Raw genomic sequence first — 13886 nt, 5'->3', positions numbered from 1 at the left:
GTCCATGCAAGTTCTCCTCTTGTTCCACATGCAGGGAGGCTACATTTCATTATGTGCTTGAAGATTGCAGAACTGCTTTGCCATTTTCAAAAGAGGCTGTGTTGAAGGACACCACGTTCACACCAAGGTAGGTAAGCGTCTCTACCTAAGGCTCAACGTGGTGTGCTGGCAGCCTGAGGTGGGAGTTGAGCTTTAACATTAACTAGGGAATGAACCCAGGCGTGACTCAGCCACCCACATCCTCTCCATTCTCCTCCCTCTGGTGAGGAGGGAGCAGGCAGCAGGGTCAGAGGAGACACCAGCCTCCCCAGGGACAGCAGTGCTCAGAGCTCGCTGTCAAGAGGCTGTTACAGCAATGGAGTCCAGCAACACACGTGGGAAAAGAGTTGCCATTGTTGGAGGTGGTCTGGTAGGAAACGCAACTTGTCTGCTATTTGTCTGTCCTCCCCCGGGAGCTGGGGCTATGCAAGCATTGCTAGGAAGTAGAGTGGGTGACTGCTCGGCTTGAACATGAAGGTGAGCTCCTAGCTCCAAGCTCCTAGCTGAGCTTGAACGTGAAGGTCTCTGGAAAGGCAGCTCCAGCACAAGTGAGCTGCTCTGCACGCGCAGCAAATGTAACCAGGCAGGTTGGCATGGGCAAGGAAAAATGTTGTCAAATCTCTTGCCCATATTATCTTTCACCTTTGTATGATGTTCACTTCTTTGGAGCATAGTTCATTAACTGATTTGTTTTGCAAATTAAGGGAATAATATTGTCTCTCTTGAGTTCAAATCTCAATGATCCTTTTAATCCTATTTTTCTTAAAATTATTTTTTTCTGCCAGAGAGCAGGGTATTATCAGGGAGCTGGTTGGGGTCTCATGGTAGGAGGCAGCAAGGATTGTTAGTGCAGCTAGTACTTTTTACTAAGCGAAGGGATCTTCTTTGAGGGAAAGCTTTGCTGCTGAGATATCGCAGAGACTTAAAGGTACACTTAATACAGCCCTTGTTTGGGTATTGTACATGTACCAGGACAGGTACTCCTCTTTTCTTTCCTGCACAGTAGTATAAGTCGCAGGGGGATGGGGGGGATGGGGACGGGAGTGGGGGGACGGGGAATGAACAAGTTGCACTTTGGTCCTTTCAGGGGACCTAAAGCAGAGTCAGCTGCCAGATCTTCCATTGCATTGGCTGTTCCTGGCTTTAACCAAGTCCCTAATGTGAAATGTTTTGCAAGGACTGAGACTTGGTAAATGCTAAGCTAACAGAAAATGCCTTCCTCTTTCCACTTTTGTTTGAGACCATTTTTCTTCCATTGCTAGCTGCACAGTTGTCTGACTTTAAAAGACAGCATGAAGCTTTACAGCACCTAAAGTTCCATTTTGACTTTTTGGCAGTTAGCTTCTTGGTCCCTATGTTGCTGGAAAAAAGAGTGGGAAGAGTCTGTAGTTCTGTTCATTCTGACAGTGATTAATGATGGAAGTTAAAGAAGAAAAAGGCATCCATTTAAATAGAAAGTGGGACATTTGCTGTCCTTTTTAAGGTAGTGTCTTGCTTTTTCAGAGGTCTACCTTTTTTCCCCCAGTTCCCAGGGGAATGCTGTAGTAGCCTGAATTCCACCAAGAAATATAAATATAGAATCATGGAATCATTTAAGTTGGAAAAGACCTTCAAGATCAAGCCCATCCGTCAGCCCAACTTGCTGAGTCCCATCACTACATCACATCCCTTAGTGTCATATATACAGCTCAGAGAGGAGGAGGGAGCTTGCCTGCACCAGCTCCTGTTGTTTCTGGCTGAATGGGTTAGTCCTGCACAGTTACTGACAAGTAAGCAAGTCCTGAACTTGATATTACTTTATGTAATGAGCCGTGATGGCTAACTTTTGTAATGATGATCCTGGAGGCTCTGCAGACCCATCAGGGATGCCAGAGTCCCTCTCTCCAGGAAGAAGTCCTCTATGGTTCTTGATCAAAGGGTCTCTTCGTCTCCGCTGGACTGCATCCTCCGACTGCTGTTTTCCCTTGTGAAGAAGATGCAGTTCAGTATTGATCTGTGATATAGCTAATAGTGAAACACTTCATCCATCATTCCCGATCCTTCTCTTTTAGGTGGGTGCATTAAATGCCTGTTTCTTTGCTAGACGAGGTTTCCATGTTGATGTTTATGAAGCCAGAGAAGGTAAGTGCAGCCTGAACATTACTGCTTTAATAATATATTTGTGTCCCTTTACTCGTAGCAGCCCTTTAAGAAACAAAAGAGGAACTGCATGACCTCACTGAAGCTGCAGGGAGAAAACAGAATCTGAAAGTGTCACTTTGGGGATGTCCTTTTCACTCTTTCCTTTAGCTTCTGTGGTGGTTGGGGGAAGCATTTATCTGAAATACACTGCCTTGTGTGGAGAGAACCAGCCCTTCAGATATTAATATTATGCCTTTTTTTTATGGCCTTGGTTTAAATACTGATTCAAGTCCTTATTTTTCAAAAATTAGTTTCTGCATTAAGAAATATAGCATGGTGCCATTGAACTGTCAGAACTTTGGGAGCAATTACTCTTGTTAATACTGCAGCATTGCTCGTAGGGCTAAAAGCACTGACTTGACTCCTAAACAGCATAAATAGTGGTGAGGAGGGTCTCCTGTCACTAAGTGTAGTGAATCCATGTTCAGCAAAAGGGTTGTCCTTGCCTTCAAGGAAGGCTAGTAGCAAAGTCTGGAAGCACTGGAAGAAAGCTACAAGTTCAGAAACTATTAGGGAGGAAAAAAACATTTTGGTAAGTGTGACAGTTCACAAGAGGCCTTCAGTGGAGTATTTCCATTTCTCAGTGTAATCTTCCCTGGCACACAGAAGCATGACTACTGCAGAGCTGTCTGCCTCTGTCAAAATGCACAAGTGTTTGTATTTACTAGTTACATATGCTGTCAAAGGAGCTGGGACATCACAGCCCATGCTCAGAAACTTGGGTACCACATTGAAAAGGCTCCAAATTATGCACAGAATGAGTGGGCACATCTCTGGCACAGCATGCAACAGCAAGCACTATGTGTTAGCCATGGGTGTTTGCAGAAGTGAGTTCTTAAGCTGTCAGAAAAGCACGGTTCTTGTCAGGTTATTTCCTCATTCTCCTCATTTCTGCTTGTGACTGAGAGTTGAGGAGCGATGTATGGGGCAAGCTGAAGGTTATGAAGACCTTTAGTCATGGGGAAAAAAGTGAGCTGCACATGCCCTTACTCTGAGCCCCAGCTGTGGCAGAAGTAGGACTTGGCAAACAGGCGTGGAGGTACTGGAGGGTACCTGGTACTACAGGTACTGGAGGGATGAGCAGCAGCATGGCACTGCTGCAGTAGTGTGTGTGGGCATGCTCTGAAGTGTCCCAGACAAGCAGCTCAGAGAGGGTGACATGAGTGTGCAGCTTGTGGCTTCCATGGCAGAGAGCTGCTCTCGTTCCTGCCTGAACTGGCTGTAGCTCTGGCACAGCCCAGTGCCCAGGTGCTTGTTGAAAGGAAGAGAAATCATCTGCCTTCACTACCTCTGCAGCAAAATGGAAGATGAGAAGGAGGGTGAAACTCAACTGAAATGTGCAGTGAGAGTAGGAGAAGCCCCATGTGAAATGTGGTCTCTGATAGCATCTTGCTTGGGAAGTTGTTGGAGCAGGCCAGAACTCCCAGGCATCCATCCTGAGCACCATGCACAGCTCTGAGCCCCGCAGCAGGAAGCAGTTACAGACAAGGTCTCAGGATGGGCGGTGTGGGTAGCCAGAGGTGGGGAGCAGCTTTCTCATCAGGGAGGACCAGCCCAACCGAGACTCCTAAGACCAGAAGAAGCACATCTACAGCAGGGCATGGTGAAGACCTGCGTCATGAGCAGCTGTTTGCACCTCACTCTGGCAGGAACAGCAGCCAGCCTCACGTGAAGCCAGTAGCTTGCAAGTTCAGAACAAAAGGAAATGGTTCTTCACAGCTGTTGAAGTGTTAAACTCTTTGCCGGATGTTTTATGGGCTAGAAGTTTCTTGGGTTAAAAAAGCCTGTGGTTAAATTAACTGAAGCAAGCTGCATTCAGCTGTTACTGTGAGGATAACACTCATCATTCCTGAAGTGACTGAGGTGCTGGAAGCAGCGCTACGTGTCCATCCACTTCTGTTGCTACTGAAACACCATAAGTTGGCTGCTGCCAGGAGGATGGGTGTTCTCACCTGCCTTCCAAGGAGGACGAATCCTACCCCTCTGCCCAATCGTTGGGCCTGTGGCTCTTGCTAAGATGGCATCTGTCTCAGGATTGGGACGAGGCTCTGCGACACACACTGTCTGGACAGCCAGGGAAATCTGAGATCATGACTTGCCAGTGTCCTGAAAAGCATCAGTGGCACTCAGCAGAGGATGAGAAGCTGCCAGACATTAATTGCTCAGCTCCCTCTGCTTAGGTGGGAAGCATCTCTCTTTGATAACACCTCCTTTGGTGCTACACAGAGGTGTCAGGACCCTGTGGCTGCTTTGCTGCACTCAGCTGCAGCAGGTTCTCTGAGACTGGAGAAGGCACAGAGGAAGGGACACTCAGCTGCCCATTCCCCTCTCCAGTGGCTCAGATACTTTCCCAGCAACTGAACGTGACCTGCCCACTTTGCTGTGTGGATGGCATGTGAAACAGCATCCCATATGAGGAAGGAGCATCTCAGGACCAGGTTTCTCAGCAGGACGCTGCAGAGCTGGTCTCAGTGGAGGGATGGGGGAAGGTGGGAGACTCCCCACCATCCACCTGATGCCGCTGCAGGGATTTCAGGTGGTGCAGCCATGCAGGAGGTGTCTGTGTAACCAACTGCTCTCTCTGTGCAGATATTCGGATGTCCAGCTTTGCCCGCGGCAGAAGCATTAACTTGGCCCTGTCCCACAGAGGACGCCAGGCCCTCCAGGCTGTGGGAATGGAAGAGCAGGTACCCTCACTGCTTCTATAGATGCAGGGTCTCTGGGGTCGAGGTGCTGTTGACTTCAGCTGGTGATGGGCAGGTGCCACTGCAGGGGCAGCTCTGCTTTCAGGGAGGCTGAGGCCAAGCACCCCTGCAGCATGCCTCCAGCCTGGCTCCCCGCCACGTCGCAGGTCCCCCTGCATGCTGACTTCTGTGATCAGGACCCAGCCCTGTCCTGGAGTGCCCACTGCCATGTAACATCCAGGTGTTTGCACTGCTCTCCGAGTCTGGTCCTTGTCCGTCTGCAAAGGGGAACTCAGGCTTCATCAGCTCATACCCCTGCACCTGGGTGTCATTTGATGCCGACCCCCAACTCCATCCTGCTGCATTTACCTTGCGATTTTTTTCCCAGCAATTTGGCTGGCTGCAGAAACCCTATGAGCAGAGATAGCTCCGTTCTGCCTGGAGAGTGGTGTTTGGGGGATGGCACTTGGTGGGTTGTGTCCTGCCCCTTGATGGCTTAGCTTTGGTGGGAAAAGTGGGTTCTCCTCCCTTTTATTTCAGATTGTGTCCAAAGGCATCCCCATGCATGCACGGAGAATACACACGCCATTTGGGAAGAAATACTCTATTCCATATGGCAAGAAGAACCAGGTACTTGTCTCATGCTCTCCCTTTGGAGGTGCTTCATAGAGCACAAGGGGTCTCTGTGATGGATGGTGGGAGGAGAGTGAGGTGCACCTGCCAAAATGGAGACAACAGCATTCTGGAAGAAATTAGGTTACCCTCATCTCAGGATTTCCTCTCTCCCCATCCTGCAAAAATACACAACGTTAATTTTATGCATCATTAGACTTGCCATACTTAGTCTGATGCAGCCGTTTATGCATCCCAATCATTCTGTAAAGATCTTCCATTTTCTGGCAAACACAACGCACAGGTTTTGATTCCCTTGCTTCTCTGTGCAGCTCATCTTGAGTACATTCATTGCAGTGTGCCTGGGTCAGTCTCATTTTGGTTTCCTGCCTGAACGTCTGCCCAGCCTGGGCTTATGGTCTTAATGCTGTGAGTGGGGATGGGATTGTATGAAGGAAGCACCCCAGTTTCAGTAGGGCCATTACTAGGAGATTTTGAGGAGGTGGCATGTGTCATCTTCCTGTGAAAAATGGCCTTCAGAAATGCTTTCTGCACTCTCTGTTTGTTTGTTTTGCAGTACATTCTCTCTGTGGACAGAGCAAACTTAAACAGAGAGCTGTTAACAGGTAAGTTTCCAGGTCCATTTGCAAACACTTATATACCCTAGTCACCAAAAATTTAGGGTTTGCCTGATGAACGGGAGACTGCAGCTGAGTGCCTTTGAGCCCCAGGCTTTTCTTGCACATATGCAAACCAGCTGCATTACTAAGAAGAATTCAGCAGTAGCACTTGAAATGAAATCCTCTGCCTGCACTGTAGATCTGAGACTCGAGTGCTCAACAATATCTTCTAGCATCCATGGAAGAGGAAGCTGTAGGTAAGAAATGAACAGAAGCACAAGGCAGGAGCTGCGTTGCACGTTACAGAGGTGAAGGTCTGGTGAGGTTGTTTGCTCTGTAGTTAATTACCCTCTCCACAGAGGGTTGAGGTGGGTAGGAACAACACATCATCTGCTGAGTGTGGGAAGTGCCAGCTGAGCAATTTGCAGAATTCAGACTCACTTGAGGAATTCAGAAAGAACAATATTTTATCCCTTGTGGTTAGATAAGACATGGAGTCTGGGAGAGTTTTTGTTTGCAGGAGCAGTCTGCAGTTTGCTAACTTGGGTACAGTCCTCTCTGTTTACAAAAATGTACAAAGTCCTGTCTTTGTGGCCACATGCTTGTCGCAGAGCTGCGCTGGCTACATTGCTGCAGCTGGTGCTTCTGCGTTGTCTTCCCTTTCTCCTCCTGTGCTGTTTCTCTGCTGTTCATTTGCAGCAAAAGTATATTCAGACAAGTCCCCCTGAGGCCTTTCTGCAGGTGCAGAAACTGCCGAGGAGCAGCTCTCCCCATGTTTGCTCTTGACTGGGGCTTTGCCAGCCAAAACAGGAGGTATCTCAGCCTTGCTGCATCTTGTGGCATCTTCTGTGGCCCACGATAGTATTAGCCAAATAGAAACTGCGGCAAAGTATGTAATCTGTGCTGTCCAGGTTGAATCATAGAATCATTAAGGTTGGAAAAGACCTTCAAGATCATCTGGTCCAAACATCCCCCTACTACCAATGTCACCCACTAAACCATGTCCCTAAGCACCACATCCAACCTTTCCTTAAACACCCCCAGGGACGGTGACATTTCCCTGAACTTCCCACTGGCTGCAGGCACTGTGTCCTGTCCTGAAATACTACATAGTGATGGTGGAGACAGGTGAATACCCATGTCACTGCAGGGAAGAAAGAAATCTTTTTAGGTTTCCTTGCACTTTTTAAATAGTTTTCACCAGAGTTAACTAAACACATCCTAGAGTGCCCCACCTGCCTGCCACTGCTCAGCACAACAGTCTGACTTGCAGTAACAGCAAAAAATCCCTGTAATTTAGGGATCCCTTGGAAATATTTTTGGGGTCAGTACAAGCCTCTACTTGTAGTTGTCTTTTCACAGCTGCTGAGAAGTACTCCAACACTAGACTGTACTTTGGACACAAGCTCATGGAGTGCAATGCAAAGTTGGGGATGTTAACCATAAACAGGTAAGTCCTGTGCAAGCCTGGGATAAAGTGCTGTGTTCGGTTATTTCTGCTTAATAATTCATAAAACCTCAAACAATTGAGCAATTTCTGTTCAAAACTACTGTGTTACTCCTGAGTGGACAAAACTTGGCATCAGCTTTGGAAAGCAGAGATAACAAAGCAGAGTTCACAGAGAGGCTGAAAAAGCTTAAGTACCTCCCCCAGCAGGCTGGTGACAGGTGAGACACATGCTTGCTGACCTGTGCAAGAAGTAAACATGCCAGTCTTGGTAGTGCTGGCTTTCAGAGTCAGATTGCTCACCAGAAAGGGCAGGTAATGACCTTGTTTCACAGTTGTGTTAAGTTTTGGTCATGTCATCCCATTTATCTGGGGATGGAGGGTCTACGCAACAGCAGCATTATACCAACAGTGCCTGCTGAGTACTTGGATAGATCTGGCAGAATTACACATTTGACAGTCTGCAGAATAACTATTTATTCTGATGTTTTCAGTGAAAGGCATTCTCCCCATATCCTGGAAGATTAATAATGCTGCAGGTGACCCAGGCATTTTTGCAGCAAATTGCAAAAGGCAGGTCTTCTGTGCCCTGGGATGATGAGCTGGCTGGGGTTTTATGGCGGGGTTGTTCCAAGGGACTCTCCTGCCTCCAGATCTGACCAGCCGCCCTTGGAAGTCACCTACGATCTCATTGTGGGATGTGATGGAGCCTTCTCAACTGTCAGAAAGCAGTTCATGAGGCAAACGCGCTTCAACTACAGTCACGAGTACATTCCTCACGGCTACATGGAGCTGACCATCCCCCCGAGGGATGGAGATGTAAGTGTGCCTGTCCCAGGGTTGCTGCAGCCCCTTCAGGTATGACACCCACTGCCTCTCATAATGGTTCTGCTACAGCAGTGTTAGAGGAACTCACTTCTCACTTGGGGTTCAGTCAGCCTCCCAAGGGCTTAAAGCTCTCCTAGGAGAAGGCAGGCATCTCTTTCTGTTTTCAGAGTTTCTTTTTCATTGGTGGGGCCAATGTCTTAGTGCTAGGCTGTGGAAATCCCAAGAGGCCTGCCCCAGAGCTATGGGGTTCATTTTAGCTCCGAGATTTCTTGGGGCTATGCAAATGTTTCTGTGTGGACAACAGCAAGCACAAACCAGCAGATCTCTCCCCGGTTTGCCCTGCACTTGCTCTTGCTCTGTGTCTCTCTAGACACTATAGGAAGTGGAAAGGGGCCCTGAGGTCATTGTTTCTTCCTGAGGTACAAGGGACAGGAACTAGTGTACTGGTGTGGAGGGAACTTGAGGCTAGGCTGGAGAAGCCAGGCACAGCAGATCAGGGATACACGGTGATTTTATTTCTCTTTCAGTTTGCCATGGAACCAAACTACCTCCACATCTGGCCGAGAAACACCTTCATGATGATTGCACTGCCCAACATGGTGATAACCCATAGGCACGCTCCTTTGGGGCATGGGAATGGCGCTTGTGGGAAGGAACTGGCTGTGGTGGCAGACACGTGGCGTGGGCTGGGAGGGCTGATGCCTACTTGGAGAGGTGCCTGGAGGTACCCCCAGCCTGAGCCAGGTGTTTCCCCCACCTGGGGGGTGCAGGGCAGCACCCCCAGAGCTAGCTTTGTCCCACAGAGCTGAGCGGGTACCTCAGCTGCCTCTCTATCTGCAGCTGGATGATATCCACAGGATACTGGAGTACAAACGCAGCCTGCCAGGCCTGCTTTAGCAAATCCTGCACTGCCCTTGTCTGCCACCCCTTTCACCCCAGCAATGCCCAGCACATGTAAACACCCATGGGACATGGGGTGACTAGGCGCTGGTCCCCGCTGGGTAGACTGGCCACTGCAACAGCTGGGTGACCAACAGGCTGGGCATTGAGCTGCTGGCCCATGCGTCAGGTACTTTTTGTGGCCTCTGGGCTTCTTTCCAAACTTCCTCCCCTGCTGACAGGACAAGTCCTTCACCTGCACGCTCTTCATGCCCTTCGAGGAATTCGAGAAGCTAACGACCGGCGAGCAAGTACTGGATTTTTTCCAGACCTACTTTCCAGACTCTATTCCCCTCATCGGAGAGTAAGTGTCCCCATTGCCCCTTGTTGCTCCTCAGCACAGTACCACCACACCAGGGGATGTGCTCCCTGTGACACGGACTCTGCTGAAGCTGGTGGGTCAGCATCATGTGAACACTGCTAGAGTGGCTCTTCATGGTCTGTAGGAGAGGGGGAACAGAGAGTCTTGGGTCCACATTGCTTCTTCAGTGGAGTAACAGGCTCAGCAGCAAGACAGTCCCATCCTGCAGTAGTCTCTAAGTCACAATTGAGCACTGTTCTGTACCTTGGTGGTACAGTCCAGGCCCTGCCGCTGTGGGAAGTGAAAAGTGGGTCACCTCCTACTGCTTCTGTATTGCTGTTGAAGATCTCGAACTCAGGAGATGGATTAGCAGATGATAACCTGTGGGTTTTTTTTATATTAGGGTTGAGTGAGTAAAGTGGCTCCACTAGAGCTAAGGTGAGGTTTGTGCACAGAAAACAGCAGTATGAAGCTAGTCCCGCTGTTGAAATTTCTAAAACCTCAGCATTTGTGTAACTCAGCTAACAGACTGAGAAAAGCTAGGCTGGCAGATGTCATTCTTGGAAAAAAAAAATCCAAACCGTGCTGACTATGCAAAGTTTGGCACTTAACTGTATCTAAAACAAGAGTCAGGTCTGTGAGACAAGAGCAGGCGGTTCCCAGCAGCATGATGTTCCCTGTGCACTGGGACCCTGGCTGGCTCTCACTACTGGGCAAATGGCGCCAGGGCAGCAGCATGGAGCTGGAGCATCTCACTACCCTTGAGGGTCCTGGTGGTGGTGGGGACCAGAACCAGCCTTTCCAGCACCGTACTGGATGGTGTTAGTAGGACCCCGAGCAAGACTGGTCTGAATATATTGTGCCACAGCTATGGGAAGCAAAGCTATCTGCCTTTGTGAAATCATGTTATTCAATGTACATACATCACGCTTGCTTAATGTGTAGTGGGAAGTTCATGAAATAGGTCTTCCACTTGTTTTTCCCAGCACAAATATAACAGTGAAGAGGTATGATTTTTGCATACCAAGGCAGACAGTGCCTGTGGCCTTAGCTTCCTAAGCTTGGACGTGGCATGGTTTGCTCTTGCTGTCTCTTGCAGTCCCACCAAGTGAAGTATCTGTTGTTTTGCCTGAAGGCGAGAGCTGAAGCACGATTACTTTTTGCTGCCAGCCCAGGCCATGATATCTGTGAAGTGCTCCTCCTACCACCTTGCTTCCCGGTGTGTGCTGATGGGAGATGCTGCTCATGCTGTTGTGCCCTTCTACGGACAGGGCATGAATGCAGTAAGTTCACAGCTTGCCCTGGACTGTGTCAGTCAGGTCCCCACTCTTTTCACCCAGAAATGCCCTTTTTTAGAGTGTAGCTCCACAGAACTCAAGGGCTGACCCATTCCATAGTTTGATGTCCTCTGCATGGGCAGGTGTTGAACTCCTTCCAGATACCTGTCTGCTTGATTGGACCTGGCTGCATTCTGGGGAGCAGACAAGGGACAGGACGGTGGTGCCACCTTTCCACGAGGCAGAGGACTACTTGGGGGCGGGTGGGGATGGGTGGTCCAGTAGGAGACCCAGGATGCCTGGAAAGGCCACCCATTACCATTGCTCTGCAAGATCCCTGGCAGGAAGCCTCCTGCTCTGAAGCTGTGGTCAGTGAGACACTATGCTTGCCAACAGCTACATTAACTAAGAGGATATGAGGGCATTTCTTGTGAATGTGTGACTCCTGCTGCCTATTTACCCTCCCATCTTCCTCCCAGGGCTTTGAGGATTGTCTGGTCTTTGATGAATTAATGGACCAGTTCCACAATGACCTTGGTGAGTGAGATGGCTGAAGGGAAGCTCTCTGGAGCTGAAAGCAGCTGCAGGCCCTGCTGGGGAGCTGCCTGTGAGCTGCTGCTTTCTTTTCCCAGGTGCCTGCCTCCCTGAGTTCTCTAGGCTGAGGGTGCCAGATGACCATGCAATCTCAGATCTAGCCATGTACAACTACATAGAGGTAAGCAAACAGCACACAGGCTGTGGTGCTGGGGACTATCCATGCAGCGGTGTCCTTTGTTACCCAGTGAGGAACCCACAATTGGACAGGGAGATGGCAGCTCTCGCAGTGCTGCCTTTGGGCCTTGTCAGGGGTCACCCATATTTGTCTGTTTGCTTACTCTGTGCCGGGAATGCTCAGGCCGGGCAGGCTCTGCTCCCCATGGTGCCTGCCTGAGACATGCAGTGAGAGCTTGGGGAAGAGCTACTAAAGAGCATGGGGCTCTTCCAAGACATCCTGCAAGCTGGTGGTGATTGCTCTCTTACAGATGCGAGAGCATGTCAATTCAACATGGTTCATTTTCCGGAAGCGGGTAGACAACTTCCTCCATGCCCTCATGCCTTCTACCATCATCCCGCTCTACACAATGGTAAGGCCGAAGCTTGCTCCCCACTATCCTAGCTTTCTGTGAGCTGCTCCCACCTGGCTCAGAGGTGGTGACCTGATCATGCAATCCCCGCAGGTGACCTTCAGCAGAATTCGCTACCACAAGGCACTTCAGCACTGGAAATGGCAGAAAAAGGTAAGAGTTTGTGCCCATCCTCCCCTTGCTGTGAGCCCCACATCCTGTATACTGGCACTGCCCAGCTGCAGTAGAGAGAGCTTTGGTGGTGTGATATTGCCAGGTGGATGAAGGTGTTGGGACAGCCCACTTGCAGGAGGGTGGCACAGGAGAGAGCCTAGGGGGCCATGCACGTGCAGGGTCCTGTGTTTTCCCAGCATGTGTTTCCCTCATTAGCCAGTGCTGGGAGCTCCCTGCTTGAAGCTGCTCCTTCAGCCTGGATAATCCTTACAGCTGACGTCTTCCTGGCACGTGCCGGACGAGGGCTGCTCTTTTGGCTGGCACCAGGCATCTGGGCTGTTTGGCCAAGGGGCTTCGCTGGTCACCGTGCCAGGATGTGCTTGCGGCAGAAGGCAGTACAAGTTGAAAGCAGCAGGAGGCAGCCTGTTCTGAGCTCCCTGTGCTCTGGTTAGCTGTGTGGTGACCTATGGTCCTGCTTCTGAGGACTAAAGGTCTGTAGCCCTTCTCATGTGCCTGCAGTGCAGTGAGGGCTGGCTTCAGGCACTGAGTGCCAGTGAGCAGCTGTGTGTGCTTGCTGCAGGTGATTTGCAGGTGCTTTGCTTTGTACTGCAGGGTGGGAGCAAGCTCCTGACAATGCCAGGATTTCTCTTTGTACTTGCAGATAATTAATCGAGGGCTCTTCATCATGGGGGCAGCAGGACTAGGCGGCACCTACCTGCTCATAAAAAGACTGGCATGGAACTCAGACATCTGCATACAGAACTTGTGGGGCTGGTGCCGTTACATCAGGAGTGCTGGAAAATTTCCCTTCAGCACCCAAGTGGCTCAAATGTAAGGGGCGGTCCCGGATGTAATAAAAGCAAAGGCACAGGTGTTTGTTTCAGCTTGATGATGTATTATTTTTTTTTCTTGGGATGTAGCCTGGCAACTCCTGCAGCCCTTCTGTCTGCTGCTCCCCAAGGGAAGCAGTGGTCCCTCTTCCTCTCCCCACGTCAGAGGAACTCACTGGGTTACAGAGAGCCTACAGAGCCTCTGCAAGGGCTCATATGTCTCTCTGCCTAATCTCAGTAGCATTGCCTCTTGAGCAATGCTGCATGTCACTGGCTGGGCATGGGTTTTGTGTGCAGTAGTGTGGGGAGCACACACCCTCCCAGCCAGCCATACATACCAATATTGCTGGCTCAGAAGTCAACTCTTACCAAAATCTGGTCTTTCCCCACCTTTTATCCTCCCCTCCATCCTTTTCCAGTTGGATGAGAGATATCTCCAGGTATCTCAGCTTCATACTTAGAAGGCTTTGCTTGCAGGCATGAGGCTGCCTGTTGCACCCATGGCTCTGGAGCTGAGCAGGCTCATGCAGCACCCATTTTGAGGCACTCTGCAGGCAGAGTCACATTTCTCCTTCTGAAACACCTTAGTAATCCGTGTCTGTGAAAGAAACATATCCCTGTCATATTGCTGGTATTTTCACATAAATAATTCAAAAGCTACCACACAGTTTGAAAAATAGATCATAGAATCATAGAATGGCTTGGGTTGGAAGGGACCTTAAAGATCATCTAGTTCCAACCCCCCCTGCCAAGGGCAGGGACACCACCCACTAGATCAGGTTGCCCAGGGCCTCATCCAACCTGGTCATGAACACCTCCAGGGACGGGGCATCCACAGCCTCTCTGGGCAA

At 49.8% G+C, this 13886-nt stretch overlaps 1 protein-coding gene across 3 annotated transcripts; it reads left to right on the top strand.

Moving 5' to 3' along the window:
• Positions 1 to 13094, top strand: KMO (kynurenine 3-monooxygenase). Of its 3 annotated transcripts, none has more exons than XM_066999352.1 (15): positions 1 to 127; positions 2091 to 2160; positions 4810 to 4907; positions 5445 to 5534; positions 6094 to 6142; positions 7499 to 7586; positions 8237 to 8402; positions 8939 to 9010; positions 9533 to 9654; positions 10787 to 10934; positions 11408 to 11465; positions 11561 to 11643; positions 11951 to 12052; positions 12146 to 12205; positions 12867 to 13094. In XM_066999352.1, the coding sequence occupies exons 3-15, from the start codon at positions 4818 to 4820 to the stop codon at positions 13038 to 13040; spliced, it is 1302 nt and encodes a 433-aa protein (XP_066855453.1). In that variant the 5' UTR covers positions 1 to 127; positions 2091 to 2160; positions 4810 to 4817; the 3' UTR covers positions 13041 to 13094. The 3 variants fall into 3 exon arrangements, with proteins under 3 accessions (XP_066855453.1, XP_013027199.3, XP_066855452.1); XM_013171745.3 differs by lacking the exon at positions 1 to 127 and adding an exon at positions 242 to 409; XM_066999351.1 differs by lacking the exon at positions 1 to 127 and adding an exon at positions 1742 to 1808.
• The last annotated feature ends 792 nt before the right edge of the window (positions 13095 to 13886 follow it).

This window comes from Anser cygnoides, chromosome 6, assembly GCF_040182565.1.
Source record: "Anser cygnoides isolate HZ-2024a breed goose chromosome 6, Taihu_goose_T2T_genome, whole genome shotgun sequence".
NCBI classification, from domain to species: Eukaryota; Metazoa; Chordata; class Aves; order Anseriformes; family Anatidae; genus Anser; species Anser cygnoides.
This window is presented reverse-complemented; position numbering and strand designations above follow the sequence as displayed.

Coding starts and splice junctions, on each gene's coding strand:
- KMO (XM_013171745.3), top strand. CDS start 356: ATGGAGTCCAGCAACACACGTGGGAAAAGAGTTGCCATTGTTGGAGGT. Junction 410..2,090: donor CCATTGTTGGAGGTGGTCTG/GTAGGAAACGCA, acceptor CTTCTCTTTTAG/GTGGGTGCATTAAATGCCTG. Junction 9,655..10,786: donor TCTATTCCCCTCATCGGAGA/GTAAGTGTCCCC, acceptor TTTTGCCTGAAG/GCGAGAGCTGAAGCACGATT.